At 63.8% G+C, this 24,831-nt stretch overlaps 1 protein-coding gene across 1 annotated transcript in view; it reads left to right on the top strand.

The window, feature by feature from the left end:
• The window catches only part of LOC149913450 (phosphofurin acidic cluster sorting protein 1-like), a 54,795-nt gene that overhangs the window by 12,053 nt on the left and 17,911 nt on the right, over positions 1-24,831 (top strand). Inside the window, exons 6-16 of the mRNA XM_090129582.1 lie at positions 3,075-3,166; positions 3,257-3,331; positions 4,992-5,051; positions 9,992-10,158; positions 12,302-12,377; positions 14,434-14,487; positions 14,569-14,669; positions 16,723-16,857; positions 20,319-20,331; positions 20,376-20,480; positions 23,616-23,719. Coding sequence (XP_089985708.1) covers positions 3,075-3,166; positions 3,257-3,331; positions 4,992-5,051; positions 9,992-10,158; positions 12,302-12,377; positions 14,434-14,487; positions 14,569-14,669; positions 16,723-16,857; positions 20,319-20,331; positions 20,376-20,480; positions 23,616-23,719 — 982 coding nt within the window. The remainder of the gene's footprint in view (positions 1-3,074; positions 3,167-3,256; positions 3,332-4,991; positions 5,052-9,991; positions 10,159-12,301; positions 12,378-14,433; positions 14,488-14,568; positions 14,670-16,722; positions 16,858-20,318; positions 20,332-20,375; positions 20,481-23,615; positions 23,720-24,831) is intronic.

Below are 24,831 nucleotides of genomic sequence, written 5' to 3'. Positions count from 1 at the left end.
AACTGGGAGGTGCTGGGAGGGGAGTGGGGGGCACTGGGAGAGAATGGGAGGGACTGGGTGGGGACTGGGAGGGAGCTGGGGGGACTGGGAGGGATTTGGGGGCACTGGGAGGGAATAGGGGGCAGTGGGAGGGAACTGGGAGATGCTGGGAGGGGAATTGGGGGCACTGGGAGGAGACTGGGGGAATGGGGGGCACTGGGAGAAAATTGGGGGCACTGGGAGGGGACTGGGGGACTGGGAAGGGACTGGGAGGGAATTGGGAGCACTGGGAGGGGACTGGGAGGGGCTGGGAGCGGAATGGGGGGACTGGGAGGGACTGGAAGGGAATTGGGGGGACTGGGAGGGAACTGGGAGGTGCTGGGAGGGGAATGGGGGGACTGGGAGGGGAATGTGGGGCACTGGGAGGGGAATGGGGGGACTGGGAAGGGATTGGGAGGGAATTGGGGGCACTGGGAGGGAACTGGGAGGTGCTGGAAGGGGAGTGGGGGGCACTGGGAGGGAACTGGGGGGACTGGGAGGGAACTGGGAGGGAACTGGGGGCACTGGGAGGGAATTGGGGGGACTGGGAAGGAATTGGGGGCACTGAGAAGGGACTGGGAGGGAACTGGGGGGGACTGGGAAGGGAATGGGAGGGAATTGGGGGCACTGGGAGGGAACTGGGAGGTGCTGGAAGGGGAGTGGGGGGCACTGGGAGGGAACTGGGGGGACTGGGAGGGAACTGGGAGGGAACTGGGGGCACTGGGAGGGAATTGGGGGGACTGGGAAGGAATTGGGGGCACTGAGAAGGGACTGGGAGGGAACTGGGGGGGACTGGGAAGGGAATGGGAGGGAATTGGGGGCACTGGGAGGGAACTGGGAGGTGCTGGAAGGGGAGTGGGGGGCACTGGGAGGGAACTGGGGGGACTGGGAGGGAACTGGGAGGGAACTGGGGGCACTGGGAGGGAATTGGGGGGACTGGGAAGGAATTGGGGGCACTGAGAAGGGACTGGGAGGGAACTGGGGGGGACTGGGAAGGGAATGGGAGGGAATTGGGGGCACTGGGAGGGAACTGGGAGGTGCTGGAAGGGGAGTGGGGGGCACTGGGAGGGAACTGGGGGGACTGGGAGGGAACTGGGAGGGAACTGGGGGCACTGGGAGGGAATTGGGGGGACTGGGAAGGAATTGGGGGCACTGAGAAGGGACTGGGAGGGAACTGGGGGGGACTGGGAAGGGAATGGGAGGGAATTGGGGGCACTGGGAGGGAACTGGGAGGTGCTGGAAGGGGAGTGGGGGGCACTGGGAGGGAACTGGGGGGACTGGGAAGGGAATGGGAGGGAATTGGGGGCACTGGGAGGGAACTGGGAGGTGCTGGAAGGGGAGTGGGGGGCACTGGGAGGGGATGGAGGGGATTGGGAGGGAATTGGGAGGACCGGGAAGGAACTGGGGGGAACTGGGAGGGAACTGGGAGGTGCTGGGGGCACTGGGAGGGAATTGGGGGCACTGGGACGGAATTGGATGGACTGGGAAGGGATTGGGAGGGAACTGGGGGCACTGGGAGGGAATGGGGGGGACTGGGAGGGAGCTGAGGGGACTGGGATGTGCTGGGAGAGAACTGGGGAGCATTGGGAGGGACTGGAAGTAATTGGGGACACTGGGAGGGCACTGGGGGGCACTGGGAGGGACTGGGGGAGACTGGGGGGCATTGGGGGCAAGTGGGAAGGACTGGGGACAACTGGGGGACACTGGGAGGAAAGTGGGGGTAACTGGGAGGAACTGGGGGGCACTGGGAGGAACTAAGGAGCAACTGGGAAGGACTGGGGGCAACTGGGAGGGAAATGGAGGAAACTTGGGGGACAACTGGGAGGGACTGGGGCAACTGGGAGGGAAATGGAGGCAACTGGGAGGGACTGGGGGGCAACTGGGAGGGAAATGGAGGAAACTTGGGGGGCAACTGGGAGGGACTGGGGGCAACTGGGAGGAACTAAGGGGTAACTGAGAGGGAAGTAGAGGCAACTGGGAGGGACTGGGGGCAACTGGGAGAAACTAAAGGGCAACTGGGGGGCACAGGGAGGGAAGCGGAGGCAACTGGGAGGAACTGGGGGGCAGCTGGGAAGGAAATGGGGAGCAACTGGGATTGAACTGGGAGCAACTGGGAGGGAAGTAGGGGCAACTGGGAGGGACTGGGGGAGACTGGGGGCAACTGGGAGGGACTGGGGAGCAACTTGGGGGGCAACTGGGAGGGAAATGGAGGTAACTGGGAGGGAAGCGGAGGCAACTGGGAGGGAATGGGGGCAACTGGGAGGGAAGCAGAGGCAACTGGGAAGGACTGGGGGCAACTGGGAGGGACTGGGGGCAACTGGGAGGGAAGTGGAGGCAACTGGGAGGGACTGGGGGCAACTGGGAAGGAAATGGAGGAAACTTGGGGGGCAACTGGGAGGGACTGGGGCAACTGGGAGGGAAGCGGAGGCATCTGGGAAGGACTGGGGGCCACTGGGAGGGACTGGGGGTAACTGGGAGGGAAGTAGGGGCAACTGGGAGGGACTGGGGGAGACTGGGGGCAACTGGGAGGGACTGGGGAGCAACTTGGGGGGCAACTGGGAGGGAAATGGAGGAAACTTGGGGGGCAACTGGGGAGCATTGGGAGGAACTAAGGAGCAACTGGGAGGGACTGGGGCAACTGGGAAGGACTGGGGGGCAACTTGGGGGGCAACTGGGAGGGACTGGGGCAACTGGGAGGGAAGCAGAGGCATCTGGGAAGGACTGGGGGCAACTGGGAGGAACTAAGGAGCAACTGGGAGGGAAGTAGGGGCAACTGGGAGGGACTGGGGGAGACTGGGGGCAACTGGGAGGGAAATGGAGGAAACTTGGGGGGCAACTGGGAGGGACTGGGGGCAACTGGGAGGAACTAAGGAGCAACTGGGAGGGACTGGGGGCAACTGGGAGGAACTAAAGGGCAACTGGGGGGCACAGGGAGGGAAGCGGAGGCAACTGGGAGGAACTGGGGGGCAGCTGGGGGGCAACTGGGATTGAACTGGGAGCAACTGGGGTTGAACTGGGAGCAACTGGGGTTGAACTGGGAGCCCCCCCCCCGTCAGACCGCTCCCCAGACATGGACAACTTCTCCGAGGAAGAGGAGGAGAGCTTCTCCTCGGAGCAGGAAGGCAGCGACGACGCCATACAGGGACAGGTCGGGACCCCCCCCCACCCAGAGACCCCCCCCCCAATTACATCGGGACCCCCAAATAACGCCCCCCCCCAAAAAAAAAATAAAAATTAGGATCTGTTTGATGAAGAGGAGGAGCTGCCCAAGAGGAAGAAGGCGCAGCGCAAGCTGCTGGCGGCGGCGGGGAGGGTGAGGGCTGTGCTGGGGGGGGGGCTCCTTATTTGTCCCCCCCCCTCCTCAAAATATGCCACCCCCCTCCCCCCAACCCTGGGGACCCCCTGCTGAGCCCGTCAACCCCCCCCCACCCCACCCAAGGGACCCCCCGACCCCCCCCATGCCCCCCTGGGCGACCCTTTAATGTCCCCATGTGTGACCCCCCCCAGGAGAACCCTGCGACCCCCCCCCCCACCCCACCCAAGGGACCCCCCTGCCCCCCCCACACCCCCTCAGGTGACCCTTTAATGCCCCCCCCCCAACCCAAGAGACCCCCTGACCCCCCCATGTGTCCCCCCCCACCCAACGGGACCCCTTGACCCCCCCATGTCCCCACCCCCCCCCATGGGACCACTGACCCCCCCATGTCCACCACCCCCCACCCAGGGGACCCCCTGACCCCCCCATGTGTCCCCCCCCCACCTATGGGGTCCCCTGACCCCCCCCCTGTGCCCCCCCCAACCCAAAGGACCCCCTCATGTCCCCATGACGCCCCCCCAGGTGACCCCCCCCCATCTAGGGGACCCCTTAATTCCCCCCCCCTCCCATGGGACCCCCTGACCCCCCCCCACCCAAGGGACCCCTTAATGTCCCCACGTGCCCCCCCCCCTCCATGGGACCCCTGCCCCCCCCCGCACCCCCCTCCCACCCACCTATGGGACCCCTTGACCCCCCCCTTGCCCCCCATGTCCCCCTTATGCCACTTCCTGACCCCCCCCCCATTTCTCCCCCCCGACCCCCCCATTTCCTCCCCCCCCCGCCCCCCCCATATCCCCCTTATGGGACTTCCTGACCCCCCCCCCATTTCCTCCTGACCCCCCCATGCCCCCCTTATGCCACTTCCTGACCCCCCCATTTCCCCCCCCCCAACCCCCCCATGTCCCCCCCCCATTTCCCCCCCCACAACCCTCCCATTTCCTCCCCCCCCGCCCCCCCCATGCCCCCCTTATGGCACTTCATGACCCCCCCATTTCACCCCCCCCTCCCCATTCCCCCCTCCACAACCCCCCCTGTCCCCCCCCTGACCCCCCCATACCCCCCTTATCCCACTTCCTGACCCCCCCCCCATTTCCTCCTGACCCCCCCATGTCCCCCTTATGCCACTTCCTGCCCCCCCCATGTCCCCCCCCCGCCCCCCCCATGCCCCCCTTATGCCACTTCCTGACCCCCCCCATTTCCCCCCCCTCGCAACCCCCCCCTGTCCCCCCCCATATCCCCCTTATGGGACTTCCTAACCCCCCCTCATTTCCTCCTGACCCCCCCATTTCCCCCCCCGCCCCCCCCATACCCCCCTTATGGGACTTCCTGACCCCCCCCCCCCATTTCCTCCTGACCCCCCCATGCCCCCCTTATGCCACTTCCTGCCCCCCCCATGTCCCCCCCCCGCCCCCCCCATGCCCCCCTTATGCCACTTCCTGACCCCCCCCATTTCCCCCCCCCTCGACCCCCCCATGCCCCCCTTATGGCACTTCATGACCCCCCCATTTCCTACCCCTCTCCCCATTTCCTCCCCCCACAACCCCCCCCTGTCCCCCCCACCCCCCCCATGTCCCCCTTATGCCACTCCCTGCCCCCCCCATGTCCCCCCCCGACCCCCCCTTGTCCCCCCCCCTGACCCCCCTGTCCCCCCCCACAGCAGCCCAACATCAAGCAGAAGTTCGTGGCGTTGCTGAAGAGGTTCAAAGTGTCGGAGGAGGTGGGGGACGGGGGGGGCACGGGGGGGTGTGGGTGCTGTGGGGTGCTATGGGGTCTCTATGGGGTCTCTATGGGGTGCTATGGGGTGCCCTATGGGGTGATATGGGGTGCTGTGGGGTGAAATGGGGTGCTGTGGGGTGCTCTGGGGTGCCCTATGGGGTCTCTATGGGGTGCTGTGGGGTCTCTATGGGGTGCTGTGGGGTGCTATGGGGTGATATGGGGTGCTGTGGGGTGCTATGGGGTGACATGGGGTGCCCTATGGGGAGCTGTGGGGTGCCCTATGGGGTCTCTATGGGGTGCTATGGGGTGCCCTATGGGGTGATATGGGGTGCTGTGGGGTGAAATGGGGTGCTGTGGGGTGCTCTGGGGTGCCCTATGGGGTCTCTATGGGGTGCTGTGGGGTCTCTATGGGGTGCTGTGGGGTGCTATGGGGTGATATGGGGTGCCCTATGGGGAGCTGTGGGGTGCCCTATGGGGTCTCTACGGGGTGCTATGGGGTGCCCTATGGGGTGATATGGGGTGCTGTGGGGTGCTATGGGGTGACATGGGGTGCCCTATGGGGTGCTGTGGGGTGAAATGGGGTGATATGGGGTGCTGTGGGGTGCCCTATGGGGTGCTGTGGGGTGCTATGGGGTGCCCTATGGGGAGCTGTGGGGTGCTATGGGTTGCCCTATGGGGTGATATCAGGTGCCCTATGGGGTGCTGTGGGGTGCCCTATGGGGAGCTGTGGGGTGCACTATGGGGTGCTATGGGGTGCTATGGGGCGCCCTATGGGGTGCTGTGGGGTGCTATGGGGTGATATGGGGTGCCCCATGGGGTGCTATGGGGTGCCCTATGGGGTGCTATGAGGTGCCGTGGGGTGTTGTGGGGTGATGTGGGGTGCTATGGGGTGCCCTATGGGGTGATATGGGGTGCTCTGGGGTGCTTTGGGGTGATATGGGGTGCTCTATTGGGTGCTGTGGGGTGATATGGGGTGCCCTATGGGGTGAAATGGGGTGCTGTGGGGTGCCCTGTGGGGTGCTATGGGGTGATATGGGGTGCCCTATGGGGTGCTGTGGGGTGAAATGGGGTGCTGTGGGGTGCTATGGGGTGCTATGGCGTGCTGTGGGGTGAAATGGGGTGCTGTGGGGTGCTATGGGGTGATATGGGGTGCTGTGGGGTGCCCTATGGGGAGCTGTGGGGTGCACTATGGGGTGATATGGGGTGCTATGGGGCGCCCTATGGGGTGATATGGGGTGATATGGGGTGATATGGGGTGCCCCATGGGGTGCTATGGGGTGCCCTATGGGGTGCTATGGGGTGCTATGGGGTGATATGGGGTGCCGTGGGGTGTTGTGGGGTGATGTGGGGTGCTATGGGGTGCCCTATGGGGTGATATGGGGTGCTGTGGGGTGCTTTGGGGTGATATGGGGTGCTCTATTGGGTGCTGTGGGGTGATATGGGGTGCCCTATGGGGTGAAATGGGGTGATATGGGGTGCCCTATGGGGTGCTATGGGGTGATATGGGGTGCCGTGGGGTGTTGTGGGGTGATGTGGGGTGCTATGGGGTGCCCTATGGGGTGATATGGGGTGCTCTATTGGGTGCTGTGGGGTGCTGTGGGGTGATATGGGGTGATATGGGGAGCCCTATGGGGTGCTGTAGGGTGCTATGGGGTGCTGTGGGGTGCCCTATGGGGTGCTATGGGGCGCCCTATGAGGTGCTGTGGGGTGCTATGGGGTGATATGGGGTGCCCTATGGGGTGCTGTGGGGTGAAATGGGGTGCTGTGGGGTGCTATGGGGTGAAATGGGGTGCTATGGGGTGCTGTGGGGTGCTATGGGGTGCCCTATGGTGTGCTGTAAGGTGCTATGGGGTGCTGTGGGGTGCTATGGGGTGATATGGGGTGCCCTATGGGGTTCTGTGGGGTGAAATGGGGTGCTGTGGGGTGCCCTATGGGGAGCTGTGGGGTGCCCTATGGGGTCTCTATGGGGTGCTATGGGGTGCCCTATGGGGTGATATGGGGTGCTATGGGGAGATATGGGGTGCTGTGGGGTGAAATGGGGTGATATGGGGTGCTGTGGGGTGCCCTATGGGGTGCTATAGGGTGCTATGGGGTGCTCTGTGGAGTGCTATGGGGTGCTGTGGGGTGAAATGGGGTGCCCTATGGGGAGCTGTGGGGTGCTATGGGTTGCTCTATGGGGTGATATGGGGTGCTGTGGGGTGAAATGGGGTGCTGTGGGGTGCCCTATGGGGTGATATCAGGTGCCCTATGGGGTGCTGTGGGGTGCCCTATGGGGAGCTGTGGGGTGCACTATGGGGTGCTATGGGGTGCTATGGGGCGCCCTATGGGGTGCTGTGGGGTGCTATGGGGTGATATGGGGTGCCCCATGGGGTGCTATGGGGTGCCCTATGGGGTGCTATGGGGTGCTATGAGGTGCCGTGGGGTGTTGTGGGGTGATGTGGGGTGCTATGGGGTGCCCTATGGGGTGATATGGGGTGCTCTGGGGTGCTTTGGGGTGATATGGGGTGCTCTATTGGGTGCTGTGGGGTGATATGGGGTGCCCTATGGGGTGAAATGGGGTGCTGTGGGGTGCCCTGTGGGGTGCTATGGGGTGATATGGGGAGCCCTATGGGGTGCTGTAGGGTGCTATGGGGTTCTATGGGGTGCTGTGGGGTGCTATGGGGTGATATGGGGTGCCGTATGGGGTGCTATGGGGTGCTGTGGGGTGCTATGGGGTGCTATGGGGTGCTCTGTGGAGTGCTGTGGGGTGCTCTGGGGTGCCCTATGGGGAGCTGTGGGGTGCTATGGGGTGATATGGGGTGCCCCATGGGGTGCTATGGGGTGGTATGGGGTGCTGTGGGGTGCCCTATGGGGTGCTATAGGGTGGTATGGGGTGCTATGGGGTGCTCTGTGGAGTGCTATGGGGTGCTGTGGGGTGCCCTATGAGGAGCTGTGGGGTGCTATGGGGTGATATGAGGTGCTATGGGGCGCCCTATGGGGTGCTGTGGGGTGCTATGGGGTGATATGGGGTGCTATGGGGCGCCCTGTGGGGTGCTATGGGGTGATATGGGGTGCCCCATGGGGTGCTGTGGGGTGGTATGGGGTGCTGTGGGGTGATATGGGGTGCCCTATGGGGTGAAATGGGGTGCTATGGGCTGATATGGGGTGCCCTATGGGGTGCTGTGGGGTGGTATGGGGTGCCCTGTAAACTGCCCTATAAGCTGCCCTATGGGGTGCCATGGGTGTTGTGGGGTGCTATGGGGTGCCCTATAAGTTGCCCTATGGGGTGCCCTATGAGGTGCTGTGGGGTGCTATAGGGGGCCCATAAGCTGCCCCATAAGCTGCCCTATGGGGTGCCATGGGGTGTCCTATAGGGTGCCCCATAAGCTTCCCTATAAGCTGCCCTATGGGGTGCCCCATAATTTGCCCCATAGCTGCCCCATAAGCTGCCCTATGGGGTGCTATGGGATGTCCTATAAACTGCCCCATAGCTTCCCCATAAGCTGCCCCATAAGCTTCCCTATAAGCTGCCCTATGGGGTGCCCCATAAGCTGCCCCATAAGCTGCCCTATGGGGTGCCCCATAAGCTGCCCCATAGCTGCCCCATAAGCTGCCCTATGGGGTGCTTTAGGATGCCCTATAAACTGCCCCATAGCTTCCCCATAACTGCCCCATAAGCTTCCCTATAAGCTGCCCTATGGGGTGCCCCATAAGCTGCCCCATAAGCTGCCCCATAGCTGCCCCATAAGCTGCCCTATGGGGTGCTTTAGGATGCCCTATAAACTGCCCCATAAGCTGCCCTATAAGCTGCCCCATGGGGTGCCATGGGGTGTCCTATAGGGTGCCCCATAGCTGCCCCATAAGCTGCCCTATGGGGTGCTATGGGATGCCCTATAAGCTGCCCCATAACTGCCCCATAAGCTGCCCCATAAGCTGCCCTATTGGGTGCCCCATAAGCTGCCCCATAGCTGCCCTATAAGCTGCCCCATAAGCTGCCCTATGGGATGCCCTATAAGGTGCCCCATAGCTGCCCCATAAGCTGCCCTATGGGGTGCCATGGGGTGTCCTATAGGTTGCCCCATAAGCTGCCCCATAAACTGTCCCATAGCTGCCCTATGGGGTGCCCCATAAGCTGCCCCATAGCTGCCCCATAGCTGCCCTATAAGCTGCCCTATGGGGTGCCCCATAGCTGCCCCATAAGCTGCCCCATAACTGCCCTATAAGCTGCCCTATGGGGTGCTATAGGATGCCCTATAAGCTGCCCCATAACTGCCCCATAGCTGCCCTATAGGCTGCCCTATAAGCTGCCCTATGGGGTGCTATGGGATGCCCCATAGCTGCCCCATAAGCTGCCCTATAAGCTGCCCTATGGGGTGCCCCATAGCTGCCCAATAGCTGCCCTATAAGCTGCCCCATAAGCTGCCCTATGGGGTGCCCCATAAGCTGCCCCATAAGCTGCCCCATAAGCTGCCCTATGGGGTGCTATGGGATGCCCTATAAGGTGCCCCATAACTGCCCCATAGCTGCCCTATAAGCTGCCCCATAAGCTGCCCTATGGGGTGCTATGGGATGCCCCATAAGCTGCCCCATAAGCTGCCCCATAGCTGCCCCATAAGCTGCCCTATGGGATGCCCTATAAGCTGCCCCATAGCTGCCCCATAAGCTGCCCTATGGGGTGTCATGGGGTGTCCTATAGGTTGCCCCATAAGCTGCCCCATAAACTGTCCCATAGCTGCCCCATAAGCTGCCCTATGGGGTGCCCCATAGCTGCCCCATAAGCTGCCCTATGGGGTGCTATGGGATGCCCTATAAGCTGCCCCATAGCTGCCCCATAAGCTGCCCTATGGGGTGCCATGGGGTGTCCTATAGGGTGCCCTATGGGGTGCCCCATAGCTGCCCCATAAGCTGCCCCGCGCCCCGTGCAATGCCGCGTGTGTCCGCTGGGCGGCGCTGCGCCCGCAGGCGCTGTGCATGGAGCGGGTGTCGCGGGCGCGGATGCGGGCGGTGGAGGACCTGGCGGAGGACCTGGACGAGCTGTGCGCGTCCCTCGGGTTGTCCAACCCCAGCGACAGCGGCGCCGACATCGACGACAACGACAGCGTCCTCAGCACCCCGAAACCGCGCCTCAGGTCCGACTGCCGAGACCCCCCCCCCCCCCAGCCCACTGGGGTCACCCGCACCCCCCACAGCCCCCCCCATTCCTTCCCCCCCCCGTGTCCCCTCCTGTCACCCCACGTCACTCCATCCCCCTCATTGAGACCCATAGAGACCCATAGAACCCACTGAGACCCACTGAGACCCATAGAGACCCATAGAACCCACTGAGACCCACTGAGACCCACTGAGACCCACAGAGACCCACTGAGACCCACTGAGACCCATAGAGGCCCATAGAGACCCATAGAACCCACTGAGACCCATAGAGGCCCATAGAGACCCACTGAGACCCATAGAGACCCATAGAACCCACTGAGACCCACTGAGACCTATAGAGACCCATAGAACCCACTGAGACCCATAGAGGCCCATAGAGACCCACTGAGACCCATAGAGACCCATAGAACCCACTGAGACCCACTGAGACCTATAGAGACCCATAGAACCCACTGAGACCCACTGAGACCCATGGAGACCCATAGAACCCACTGAGACCCACTGAGACCCATAGAGACCCATAGAACCCACTGAGACCCATAGAGGCCCATAGAGACCCACTGAGACCCATAGAGACCCATAGAACCCACTGAGACCCACTGAGACCTATAGAGACCCATAGAACCCACTGAGACCCACTGAGACCCATGGAGACCCATAGAACCCACTGAGACCCACTGAGACCCATAGAGACCCATAGAACCCACTGAGACCCATAGAGGCCCATAGAGACCCACTGAGACCCATAGAGACCCATAGAACCCACTGATACCCACTGAGACCTCATAGAGACCCATAGAGACCCATAGCGCCCCATAGAGCCCCATAGAACCCACTGAGACCCATAGAGCCCCATAGAGCCCCATAGAGACCCATAGAGACCAATTGAGCCCCATAGAGACCCATAGAGACCACTGAGACCTACTGAGACCCATGGAGACCCACAGAGCCCCATTGAGCCCCATAGAACCCACTGAGACCCATGGAGACCCACAGAGCCCCATTGAGCCCCATAGAACCCACTGAGACCCACTGAGCCCCATAGAGACCCATAGAGACCCATAGAGACCCCACAAAGACCCCACAGACCCCATTGCCCCCATAGAGACCCCATAGAGCCCCCATAGAGACCCCACAGAGACCCCACAGACCCCATAGAGCGCCATAGAGACCCATAGAACCCACTGAGACCCATAGAACCCACTGAGACCCATAGAGCCCCATAGAGCCCCATAGAGGCCCATAGAGACCCATAGAGACCCACTGAGACCCACAGACACCCATAGAGACCCACTGAGACCCATAGAGGCCCATAGAGACCCACTGAGACCCACTGAGCCCCATAGAGCCCCATAGAGCCCCCCCCATGCGCCCCCCATCCCCCCATGTCCCCTTTATGTCCCCTTTGTGTCCCCCCCCGGGTCCCCCCATGTCCCCCCAATATCCCCCCTCCCCTCCTGGTGCCCCCATTGCCCCCAATGCCCCCATTGCCCCCAATGCCCCCATTGCCCCCAATGCCCCCATTGCCCCCAATGCCCCCATTGACCCCAACGCCCCCAACGCCCCCAATGCCCCCAATGCCCCCATTGACCCCATTGCCCCCAATGCCCCCAATGTCCCCGTTGACCCCAATGCCCCCATTGACCCCAACGCCCCCAATGCCCCCAATGTCCCCATTGCCCCCACTGACCCCAATGCCCCCATTACCCCCATTGACCCCAATGTCCCCATTGACCCCAATGTCCCCATTGTCCCCAATGCCCCCATTGCCCTTATTGACCCCAATGCTCCTGTTGACCCCAATGCCCCCACTGACCCCATTGACCCCAATGTCCCCAATGCCCCCACTGACCCCAATGCCCCCATTGACCCCAATGCCCCCAATGCCCCCATTGACCCCAATGTCCCCGTTGTCCCCAACGTCCCCATTGCCCCCACTGACCCCAATGCCCTTATTGACCCCATTGCCCTTATTGACCCCAATGTCCCCGTTGACCCCATTGCCGCCATTGACCCCAATGACCCCAATGCCCCCATTGACCCCAATGCCCCCATTGACCCCAATGACCCCAATGCCCCCAATGCCCCCATTGCCCCCGTTGCCCCCGTTGCCCCCAGGCCGTTCTTTGAGGGTCTGTCGCAGTCGAGCTCACAGACGGAGATGTGCAGCCCGGGCCGGGAGGGGCAGCCTGTGGTAAGGGGGGTTATGGGGTCGGGTATGGGGTTATGGGGTCAGATGTAGGGGATGTGGGGTTGTGGGGTCGGGTATGGGGGATATGGGGTTATGGGGTCAGATATGGGGGGGTTATGGGGTCAGGTATTGGGGATATGGGGTTATGGGGTTGGGTATAGGGGATATGGGGTTGGATATAGGGGATATGGGGTTGTGGGGTTGGATATGGGGGGGTTATGGGGTCAGGTATAGGGGATATGGGGTTGGATATAGGGGATATGGGGTCGTGGAGTCAGGTATGGGGCATATGGGGTTATGGGATCGGGTACGGGGGATTGGGGGGTTGTGGGAGGGCTATGGGGTCAGATATGGGGAATATGGGGGGTTTTGGGGGTCAGATATAGGGGATATGGGGTTATGGGGTCAGGTATGGGGGATATGGGGTTGTAGGGGATATGGGGTTATGGGGTCGGATATGGGGGGGTTATGGGGTCAGGTATTGGGGATTTGGGGTTATGGGGTTGGGTATAGGGGATATGTGGTTGGATATAGGGGATATGGGGATATGGGGTTGGATATAGGGGATATGGGGATATGGGGTTGGATATAGGGGATATGGGGTTATAGGGTAGGGTATGGGGGATATGGGGTTGTGGGGTCGGGTATGGAGGATATGGGGTTTTGGGGTCAGATATAGGGGATATGGGGTCGTGGGGTCAGATATAGGGGATATGGGGTTATGGGGTTGGGTATAGGGGATTGGGGGGGTTGTGGGGGGTTATGGGGTTGGATATGGGGGATATGGGGTTATGGGGGGGTTATGGGGTTGGGTATAGCGAATTGGGGGGGTTATGGGGTCATATAGGGAATATGGGGTTATGAGGTCAGATATAGGAAATATGGGGTTGTGGGGTCAGATATAGGGGATTTGGGGTTATGGGGTCCGGAATGGGGGATATGGGGTTATGGGGTCAGGTATGGGGGATATGGGGTTATGGGGTTGGGTATAGGGGATATGGGGTTATGGGGTTGGATATGGGGGGGTTATGGGGTTGGTTATAGGGGATATGGGGTTATGGGGTCGGGTTTGGGGGAAATGGGGTTATGGGTTTGGATATAGGGGATTGGGGGGGTTGTGGGGGGTTTATGAGGTCGGATATGGGGGGGTTATGGGGTTGGGTATAGGGGATTGGGGGGGTTATGGGGGGGGTTATGGGGTCAGATATGGGGGATATGGGGTTATGGGGTCGGATATAGGGGATATGGTGTTGTGGGGTCAGATATAGGGGATTGGGGGGGGCTTATGGGGTCGGATTTGGGGGATTGGGGGGCTGTGGGGTCAGATATAGGGGATCTGAGGGGCTATGGGGTGATTATAGGGGATCTGGGGGGGCTATGGGGTCGGAATAGGGGCTTGGGGGGCTGTGGGGTGATTATAGGGGATTGGGGGGGATCTGGGGGATCTGGGAGGGGTTATGGGGTTGGATATAGGGGATCTGGGGGCTATGGGGTGATTATAGGGGATCTGGGGGGGTTATGGGGTCAGAATAGGGGATCTGGGGGCTATGGGGTGATTATAGGGGATCTGGGGGGGATATGGGGTCAGAATAGGGGCTCGGGGGGAGTTATGGGGTCAGAATAGGGGATCTGGGGGCTGTGGGGTGATTGTAGGGGATCTGGGGGGGCTATGGGGTCAGAATAGGGGATCTGGGGGCTATGGGGTGGTTATAGGGGATCTGGGGGGGTTATGGGGTCAGAATAGGGGATCTGGGGGCCTATGGGGTGATTATAGGGGATCTGGGGGGGCTATGGGGTAATTTGGGGGGGTTGGGGGCTTGGGGGGGGTCTGGGGTTTTTGTGGGGTGATTTGGGGGGGGTTATATGGGGTGATTTGGGGGGGTGGGGTATGGGGGGGTTTATGGGGGAATTTGAGGGGTCGGGGGGGGCAAAGTGGGGGTGTAAGTTGGGGGGGGGGTTGGGGGGCATTTGGGGTTTTATTTGGGGTCTCCAAGGTTGGGGGGGGGCAATTTGGGGTCTGGTATTGAGTGCAGCCCCCCCCCTTTCCCCCCCCCCCCAGGCAGAGGTCGCCTGCGGCCCCCCTGAGGATTTGGGGCCGGACCCCGAGGGAATGGTGAGACCCCCCCCCAAATTCCCCCCCCCCCTTAATTTTATGGGTGCTCTCAGCCCCCACCCCATAATTTTCTGTCCATAGGGGGCGCGGGGGGAACCGGACCCCCACCCTGAGCCGGGGGGGGGCACGGAAAAATCCCGTGGGGCTGCGAGGGGCAGCAAAGGGGAGGCGGCCTCACCCAGGTGGGGGTCGTGGGGGGGGGTCTTATGGGGTTTTTTGGGGGGGGGGGGTCCTATGGGGTGGGTTTGGGGGGGGCCGGGTTCCTATGGGGTGGATTTGGGGTCTCTGAGGGGGGTTTGGGTCCTTGGGGGGGGGGATTTGGGGTCCTGGGGGGGATGGGATTGGGGTATTTTGGGGGTTTGGGGGGGGGGTCCTATGGGGTGGGTTTGGGGGGGCGGGTTCCTATGGGGTGGATTTGGGGTCTCTGAGGGGGGTTGGGTACTTTGGGGGGGGGATCCTATGGGGTTATTTTTGGGGGGGGGGTCCTATGGGATGGGTTTTGGGGGGGGGGGATCCTTTGGGGTGGATTTGGGTCCTTTGGGGGGGAATTTGGGGTCCTGGGGGGGATGGGATTGGGGTATTTTGGGGTCTGGGGGGGGTCATTTGGGGGGGGGGTCCTATGGGGTTTTTTTTGGGGGGGGGGTCCTATGGGGTGGGTTTAAGGGGGGCCGGGTTCCTATGGGGTGGATTTGGGTCCTTTGGGGGGGGATTTGGGGTCCTGGGGGGGATGGGATTGGGGTATTTTTGGGGTCTGGGGGGGGTCATTTGGGGGGGGGGTCCTATGGGGTTTTTTTTGGGGGGGGGGTCCTATGGGGTGGGTTTGGGGGGGCGGTTTCCTATGGGGTGGATTTGGGGTCTCTGAGGGGGGTTGGGTACTTTGGGGGGGGGATCCTATGGGGTTATTTTTGGGGGGGGGGTCCTTTGGGGTGGATTTGGGTCCTTTGGGGGGGGATTTGGGGTCCTGGGGGGGATGGGATTGGGGTATTTGGGGGGTTTGGGGGGGGGTCTTATGGGGTTTTTTTGGGGGGGGGGGGTCTTATGGGGTGGGTTTGGGGGGGGCCGGGTTCCTATGGGGTGGATTTGGGGTCTCTGAGGGGGGTTTGGGTACTTGGGGGGTGGGATTTGGGGTATTTTTGGGGTCTGGGGGGGGTCATTTTGGGGGGGGGGGTCTTATGGGGTTTTTTTGGGGGGGGGGGTCCTATGGGGTGGGTTTGGGGGGGGCCGGGTTCCTATGGGGTGGATTTGGGGTCTCTGAGGGGGGTTTGGGTCCTTGGGGGGGGGGATTTGGGGTATTTTTGGGGTCTGGGGGGGTCCTTTGGAGTCTATTTGGGGGGGGGAGGTCCTATGGGGTGGATTTGGGGTCTCTGAGGGCTTTGGGGTTGTTGGGGGGGGATTTGGGGTCTTGGGGGGGGGTTGGGGTCTATTTGGGGTCTAGGGGGTCTTATGGGGTGGATTTGGGGTCCTGGGGGGTGTTTGGGTCCTTTGGGGGGGGGATTTGGGGTCCTGGGGGGGATGGGATTGGGATATTTTTGGGGTCTGGGGGGGGTCATTTTGGGGGGGGGGGTCCTATGGGGTTTTTTTTGGGGGGGGGTCCTATGGGGTGGGTTTGGGGGGGGCCGGGTTCCTATGGGGTGGATTTGGGGTCTCTGAGGGGGGGTTGGGTCCTTTGGGGGGGGGATTTGGGGTCCTAGGAGTTGGGGGGGGGTCTATTTGGGGTCTGGGGGGGGTCCTTTGGAGTCTATTTGGGGGGGGGGGTCCTATGGGGTGGATTTGGGGTCTTTGGGAGTTTTTGGGTTTTTAGGGGGGAAGATTTGGGGCCTTCTGGGGGGTTGGGGTCTATTTGGGGTCTGGGGGGGTCCTTTGGGGTCTTTTGGTGGGGGGGTGTATTTGGGGTCTTGGGGGGGGCACACTTGTGGTCCTTTGGGGTCTTTTGTGTGTGGGGGGATTGGGGGTCTTTTGGGGGGAGGGTCTGTTTGGGGTCTTTGTTGGTGGGGGGGGTCCTTTGGGGTCTATTTGGGGTCTCTGTGGGGGGGGATTTGGGGTCTGTTGTGGGGGGGGGTCTATTTGGGGTCTTGGGGGGGGGCACTTGGGGTCCTTTGGGGTCTCTGGGGGGGGATTTGGGGTCTTTTGTTGGGGAGGGGGGGGGATCTATTTGGGATCTCCGTGGGGCAATTGGGGGGGGTCTTATTTGTCATCTGACAGATGGGGGTTTGTTGGGGGGGGGGTCACCCGCAGGTCGGACGGAGGGGGTCCCGCGGGGAGGGGGGGTCGCGGGGGGGGGGGACCCCTCTGCGCTCCCCCCGCCCCCCCAAGGAGCGAACCCACAGCTCCGACAGCGAGCGCTCCCCTGAGCTCAGCCTGGGCGCACAGGTGGCTGATTTTGGGGGGGGGGGGAGGATTTTAGGGACCCCCCCCTAAATTCCCGCATGAGCCCCATAACCACAAATTCCCCCATTAACCGCCCCCCCCAGTGCACCCTGACCCCTCCAAATTACCCCATAGCCCCCCCCAACCCCCCCCCCACTTGCAACCCCAGCGTGGCCCCCCCACAACCCAAAGCCCCCATAATCACCCCATAACCCCCCCAGAGACCCCCCCCCAAAGCCCCTATATCTGCCCCCCCCAAACCAAATCCCCTATAAGACCCCATAACCCCTCCCAAATCCCCTATAATCACCCCATAACCCCCCCCAGAGTCCCCATGCCCCCCCCAAAGCCCCTATATCTGCCCCCCCCAAACCAAAGCCCCTATAAACCCCCCATACCCCCCCATAACCCCCCTCAAAGCCCCCATAATCACCCCATAGCCCCCCCCAGAGATCCTAAATCTGCCCCCCAACCCAAAACCCCTATAATCACCCCATAACCCCCCCATCCCCCCCCCAGACCCCCATAATCACCCCATAGCCCCCCCAAAGCCCCCATAACCCCCCCCAGAGCCCCCATAACCACCCCATAATCCCCCCATACACCCCCAGAGCCCCCATAACCACCCCATAGCTCCCCTATAACCCCCCCAAAACCCCCATAACCACCCCATAACCCCCCCCAGAGCCCCCATAATCACCCCATAGCCCCCCCAAAGCCCCCATAACCACCCCATAGCCCCCTATAACCCCCCCAAAACCCCCATAATCACCCCATAACCCCCCCAAAGCCCCCATAACCACCCCAGAGCCCCCCCAGAGCCCCCATAATCACCCCATACCCCCCAAAGCCCCCATAAGCCCCCCACAACCCCCCCCAGAGCCCCCATAACCACCCCATAGCCCCCCCCAAGAGCCACATAATCACCCATAGCCCCCCCAAAGCCCCCATAACCACCCCATAACCCCCCCAAAAGCCCCCATAGCCCCCCCATAACCCCCCAGAGCCACCATAACCACCCCATAGCCCCCCCCATAACCCCCCAAAACCCCATAACCACTCTATAAACCCCCCCCAGAGCCCCCATAATCACCCTATAGGCCCCCCCCAAAGCCCCCATAACCACCCCATAACCCCCCCACAGCCCCCTGGAGCCCCCATAATCACCCCATAGCCCCCCCAAAGCCCCCATAGCCCCCCCATAACCCCCCCAGAGCCCCCATAATCACCCCATACCCCCCCAAAACCCCCATAACCACCCTATAAACCCCCCAGAGCCCCCATAATCACCCCATAGCCCCCCCCATAACCCCCCAAAACCCCATAACCACCCCACAACCCCCCCAGAGCCCCCATTATCACCCTATAGGCCCCCCCCAAAGCCCCCATAACCACCCCATAACCCCCCAGAGTCCCCATAACCAGCCCATACCCCCCAAAACCCCCATAACCCCCCATAGCCCCCCCAAAGCCCCCATAATCACCCCATACCCCCCCAAGACCCCCATAACCCCCCCCACAGCCCCCATAACCACCCCATACCCCCCCAAAACCCCCATAACCCCCCCATAACCCCCCCCCAAAGCCTCCATAACCACCCCATAACCCCCAGAGCCCCCATAACCACCCCATAACCCCCCCCAAAGCCCCCATAACCACCCCATAGCCCCCCCATAGCCCCCCCAGAGCCCCCATAATCACCCCATAGCCCCCCCATAACCCCCCCTAAGAGCCACATAATCATCCATAGCCCCCCCAAAGCCCCCATAACCACCCCATAACCCCCCCAAAGCCCCCATAGCCCCCCCATAACCCCCCAGAGCCCCCATAACCACCCTATAAACCCCCCAGAGCCCCCATAATCACCCCATACCCCCCCAAAGCCACCATAACCACCCCATAACCCCCCCACAACCCTCCCCAGAGCCCCCATAACCACCCCATAACCCCCCCAGAGCCCCCATAATCACCCCATAGCCCCCCCATAAGCCCCCAAAACCCCATAACCACCCTATAAACCCCCCAGAGCCCCCATAATCACCCTATAGGCCCCCCCCAAAGCCCCCATAACCACCCCATAACCCCCCCACAACCCCCCTGGAGCCCCCATAATCACCCCATAACCCCCCCCAAAACCCCCATAGCCCCCCCATAGCCCCCCCAGAGCCCCCATAATCACCCCACAACCCCCCCCAGAGCCCCCATAACCACCCTATAAACTCCCCAGAGCCCCCATAATCACCCTATAGGCCCCCCCCAAAGCCCCCATAACCACCCCATAACCCCCCCACAACTCCCCTGGAGCCCCCATAATCACCCCATAACCCACCCCAAAGCCCCCATAACCACCCCATAACCCCCCCACAACCCCCCTGGAGCCCCCATAATCACCCCATAACCCCCCCCAAAGCCCCCCCATAACCCCCCCAGAGCCCCCATAATCACCCCACAACCCCTCCCAGAGCCCCCATAACCACCCTATAAACTCCCCAGAGCCCCCATAATCACCCTATAGGCCCCCCCCAGAGCCCCCATAACCACCCTATAAACCCCCCAGAGCCCCCATAATCACCCCATACCCCCCCAAAGCCACCATAACCACCCCATAACCCCCCCACAACCCTCCCCAGAGCCCCCATAACCCCCCCATAACCCCCCCAGAGCCCCCATAATCACCCCATAGCCCCCCCATAAGCCCCCAAAACCCCATAACCACCCTATAAACCCCCCAGAGCCCCCATAATCACCCTATAGGCCCCCCCCAAAGCCCCCATAACCACCCCATAACCCCCCCACAACCCCCCTGGAGCCCCCATAATCACCCCATAACCCCCCCCAAAACCCCCATAGCCCCCCCATAGCCCCCCCAGAGCCCCCATAATCACCCCACAACCCCCCCCAGAGCCCCCATAACCACCCTATAAACTCCCCAGAGCCCCCATAATCACCCTATAGGCCCCCCCCAAAGCCCCCATAACCACCCCATAACCCCCCCACAACTCCCCTGGAGCCCCCATAATCACCCCATAACCCACCCCAAAGCCCCCATAACCACCCCATAACCCCCCCACAACCCCCCTGGAGCCCCCATAATCACCCCATAACCCCCCCCAAAGCCCCCCCATAACCCCCCCAGAGCCCCCATAATCACCCCACAACCCCTCCCAGAGCCCCCATAATCACCCCATAACCCCCCCCCAGAGTCCCCATAACCACCCCATACCCCCCCAAAACCCCCATAACCCCCCCCGCAAAGCCTCCATAACCACCCCATACCCCCGCAAAACCCCCATAATCACCCCATAACCCCCCCCAAAGCCCCCATAACCCCCCCCAGAGCCCCCATAACCACCCCATACCCCCCAAAACCCCCATAATCGCCCCATAGCCCCCCTATAACCCCCCCAAAGCCCCTATAATCACCCCATAACCCCCCCCTCCAAGCCCCCCTCCCCAAATCCCAGGTCTGTGGCTGATGTCACATTAACCCCCCCCTCCCCCCCCCACCCATGGGTGCTCAGGGCTGCCGCCGGGCGCTGCCGGAGCAGCTGAGCCTCATTTTGGGTGCTGAGCCCAGCCTGCCCGAATGCGTCCTGCTGCTCAGCGGCACCGAGTGGCAGGGACAGGTGGGGGGGGCACGGGGCTGGGGGGGGGCTGGGGGTGTTGGGGGGACGGGGGGGGGTCGGGGGGAGGGCGGGGGGGTCGGGATATTGGGGGTCTGGGGGTGTTGGAGGACATGGGGGGGTGCAGGGATAATTGGGGGGGGTCGTGGGGGGAGGGGCAAGGACAGGTGGGGGGGGCACGGGGCTGGGGGGGGCACAGGTTGGGGGGCGGGGGTGTTGGGGGGCATGGGGGGGTCGGGGGGAGGGGGGTTGGGATATTGGGGGGGGCTGGGGGTATTGGGGGGGCGTGGGAGGGTTGGGGGGAGGGGGGGTCGGGGGTTGGGGATATTGGGGGTCTGGGGGTGTTGGGGGGCATGGGGGGGTTGGGGGGAGAGTGGCAGGGAGAGGTGGGGGGGCACACATTTGGGGGGGGGCCGGGGGGGGTTGGGGGGAGGGGGGGGATCGGGGGGGTCGTGATATTGGGGGTCTGGGGGTGTTGGGGGGCATGGGGGGGTCAAGGGGGGAGTGGCAGGGACAGGTGGGGGGGGCACGGGGCTGGGGGGGGGTCGGGGGGGTCAGGGGGCTGGGGGGGGTTGGGAGACACGGGGGGGTTGGGGGGAGGGGGGGGTGGGGATACTGGGGGGGTCTGGGGGTGTTTGGGGGCATGGGGGGGTCGAAGGGGGAGTGGCAGAGACAGGTGGGGGGGGCACGGGGCTGGGGGGGGGGCTGGGGATGTTGGGGGGGGTTGGGGGGTGGGGATATTGGGGGTCTGGGGGTGTTGGGGGCCATAGGGGGTTGAGGGGGGGGCATAGGGATATTATGGGGGTTGTGGGGGGAATGGCAGGGAAAGGTGGGGGGGGGCATGGGGCTGGGGGGGGGCAGGGGTGTTGGGGGGCGTAGGGGGGTCAGGGGGGGGCGGTTCATGAGGATATTGGGGGGGGCTGGGGGTATTGGGGGACATGGGGGGGGTCGAGGGGGGAGTGGCAGGGACAGGTGGGGGGGCACACATTTGGGGGGGGGGTCTGGGGGTATTGGGGGGTGTGGGGGGGTCGGGGGGTGGGGATATTGGGGGTCTGGGGGTGTTGGGGGACATGGGGGGGTCGGGGGGGGAGTGGCAGGGACAGGTGGGGGGGGCACGGGGCTGGGGGGGGTCTGGGGGTGTTGGGGGGCATGGGGGGGGCGGGGGGGTGGTTCATGAAGATATTGGGGGTCTGGGGGTGTTGGGGGGCATGGGGGAGTCGAGGGGGGAGTGGCAGGGACAGGTGGGGGGGGGACACGGGGCTGGGGGGGGGGATGGTGGTGTTGGGGGGCGTGGGGGGGTAGGGGGGATGGGGGTTGTGGGGATATTGGGGGGGGCCTGGGGGTGTTGGGGGGCATGGGGGGGTTGAGGGGGGGGCATAGGGATATTATGGGGATTGTGGGGGCAATGGCAGGGGCAGGTGGGGGGGGGCATGGGGCTGGGGGGAGGCAGGGGTGTTTGGGGGCGTGGGGGGGTCGGGGGAGGGGGGGGGATATTGGGGGTCTGGGGGTGTTGGGATACATGGGGGGGTCGGGGGGGGAGTGGCAGGGACAGGTGGGGGGGGGGCATGGGGCTGGGGGGGGGGCAGGGGTGTTGGGGGGCGTGGGGGGGCCGGGGGGGGCAGTTCATGAGAATTTGGGGGGTCTGGGGGTGTTGGGGGACATGGGGGGGTCGAGGGGGGAGTGGCAGGAACAGGTGGGGAGGGGCACGGGGCTGGGGGAGGATGGAGGTGTTGGGGGGCGTGGAGGGGTCGGGGGGTGGGGATATTGGGGGTCTGGGGTGTTGGGGGGCATGGGGGGGTCGAAGGGGGAGTGGCAGAGACAGATGGGGGGGCACGGGGCTGGGGGGGGCAGGGGTGTTGGGGGGCGTGGGGGGGTCGGGATATTGGGGGTCTGGGGGTGTTGGAGGGCATGGGGGGGTCGGGGGGGGCGGTTCATGAGGATTTTGGGGGTCTGGGGGTGTTGGGGGACATGAGGGGGTCGTGGGGGGAGTGGCAGGGACAGGTGGGGGGGGCACGGGGCTGGGGGGGGGCGGGGGTGTTGGGGGGCGTGGGGGGGTCGGGGGGATGGGGGTTGTGGGGATATTGGAGGGGGTCTGGGGGTGTTGGGGGGCGTGGGGGGGTCGAGGGGGGAGTGGCAGGGAGAGGTGGGGGGGCACACATTTGGGGGGGGGTCTGAAGGTATTGGGGGGCGTGGGGGGGTCGGGGGAGGGGGGGGTGGGGATATTGGGGGTCTGGGGATATTGGGGGGGGGCTGGGGGTGTTGGGATTTGGGGACCCATGGGGGTCGTGGGGACATGGGGGGGGGTTGGGGGGGTCCTTGAGGGGGGGTGGAGTGGAACCCCTGGGGGGGGGGAGGAACCCATTGGGGGGGGGATTTGAGGGATCCTGGGGGGGGAGTAGGGGGGGGACATTGGGGAGGGGGCTTTTGGGGAACCCTATTGGGGGGGGCACCCATGGGGGTCATGGGAACCCTTTGGGGGGGGGGATCTCATGGGGGGGGGGGATGTGAGGACACATGGGGGGTGGGGGACCCCTGCGGGGGGGTCACCAAAGGGGGGGGATTGGGGGGGGGGATTTGGGGGCCCATGGGGGTCGTGGGGACATGGGGGGGGGTTGGGGGGGTCCTTGAGGGGGGGTGGGGTTGGAAGCCGGGGGGGGGAGGAACCCATTGGGGGGGGGGGATTTGAGGGCTCCTGGGAGGGGTGGAGGGGGGGGGGGCATTGGGGGGGGGGCATTTGGGGAACCCTATTGGGGGGGGTGACCCAAGGGGGTCGTGAGAACATGTGGGGGGGGGGGGTCCTTGAGGGGGGATGGGGTGGAAGATGGGGGGGGGGGGTTGGAACCCGTGGGGGGGGGATTTGAGGACACGGGTTGGGTTGGGGACCCGTGGGGGGGGGGGGGGGGGGGGGCGATACTGAGGTGGGGGGGATTTGGGGACCCATGGGTGTCGTGGGAACCCCTTTTTTTTGGGGGGGGGGGCTGGGGACACATTGGAAGGGTGGGCGAGCCCTGGGGGGGGGTGGTCGTTGGAAGCCCTTTTTTTTTTTTTGGGGGGGGGGGTGGGGGGCGGTCGTGACGGCCGTGCCCCCCCCCCCCCTTCCCTCCTCTTCCACCCCCCCCGCGCCCCCCCCGCGGTCAGTGGGTGTCGGAGCGGCTGCAGGCGCGCGGCCAGGCGGCGCTGTGCGTGGGGGGGGCGGAGCTGCAGGCGGTGCTGGCGGCGCTGCTCGGCCGCATCCACAGGCTGTGAGACCCCCCCCCAAATTAATTCACGCCCCCCCCCCCCCCCCCCCCCACACACACAACATCGCCGCCACCACCACCGCCGCCGCGGCGGGGGGGTCCCTGCTCCTTTCCATCCCATCTCATTCAGACCCGCTTGCAACCCCCCCCCATTATCCCCCCCTTTAAGCCCCCCATTGCCCCCCCCCAACCCCTCCCTCCCCTAACCCTAACCCTCAGCCCCCCATAACCCCATTACCCCCCCATTCCTCCACATTCCCCCCCCATTACCCTCCATTACCCCCCCAAAAACCCCATTCCCCTCCATACCCCTCCATTAGCCCCCATTACCCCCTTTAACCCCCCCATTCCCCCCCCATTACTCCCCTATTCTCCCCCATTCCCCCCCAATTCCCACCCTTAACCCCCACATTCCCCCCCCATTACCCCCCATTACCCCGCCATACCCCCCCATTCTCCCCCATTCCCCCCTCATTACCCCTCCAGCCCCCCCATTCCCCCCCCATTCCCCCATTACCCCCCCATTACCCCGCCATACCCCCCCATTCCCCCCCCATTCACCCCATTACCCCCCATTACCCCCCTTAACGCCCCCATTCCCCCCCCATTACCCCCCATTAGCCCCCATTACCCCCTTTAACCCCCCCATTCCCCCCCTCATTCCCCCCCCATTCTCCCCCCAGGCCCCCCATTCCCCCCATTACCCCCCCATTACCCCCCCATTCCCCCCCATTACCCCCTAAACCTCCCCTAAAGCCCCCATTCCCCCTCATAGCCCCCCATTCCCCCCCCATTCCCCCCCATTACCCCCCTTAGCCCCCCCATTACCTCCCATTACCCCCTCCATTCCCCCCCAGCCCCGCCCTTCTCCCCCATTCCCCCCCATTCCCCTCCCATTCTCCCCCATTCCCCCCCATAGTGCCCAATTACCCCCACAGCCCCCCCATTACCCCCGCATTCGCCCCCAGTTCCCCCCCATTACCCCCCTTAATCCCCCCATTCCCCCCCATACCCACCCATTGCCCCCCCATTCCTCCCCCATTACCCCCCATTCCCCCCCATTCCCCCCAGTTACCCCCCTTAACCCCCCATTCCCCCCCATTCTCCCCCATTAC

This window comes from Phasianus colchicus, chromosome 37, assembly GCF_987193195.1.
Source record: "Phasianus colchicus chromosome 37, bPhaCol1.hap1.1, whole genome shotgun sequence".
In the NCBI taxonomy this organism is placed as follows: Eukaryota; Metazoa; Chordata; class Aves; order Galliformes; family Phasianidae; genus Phasianus; species Phasianus colchicus.
This window is presented reverse-complemented; position numbering and strand designations above follow the sequence as displayed.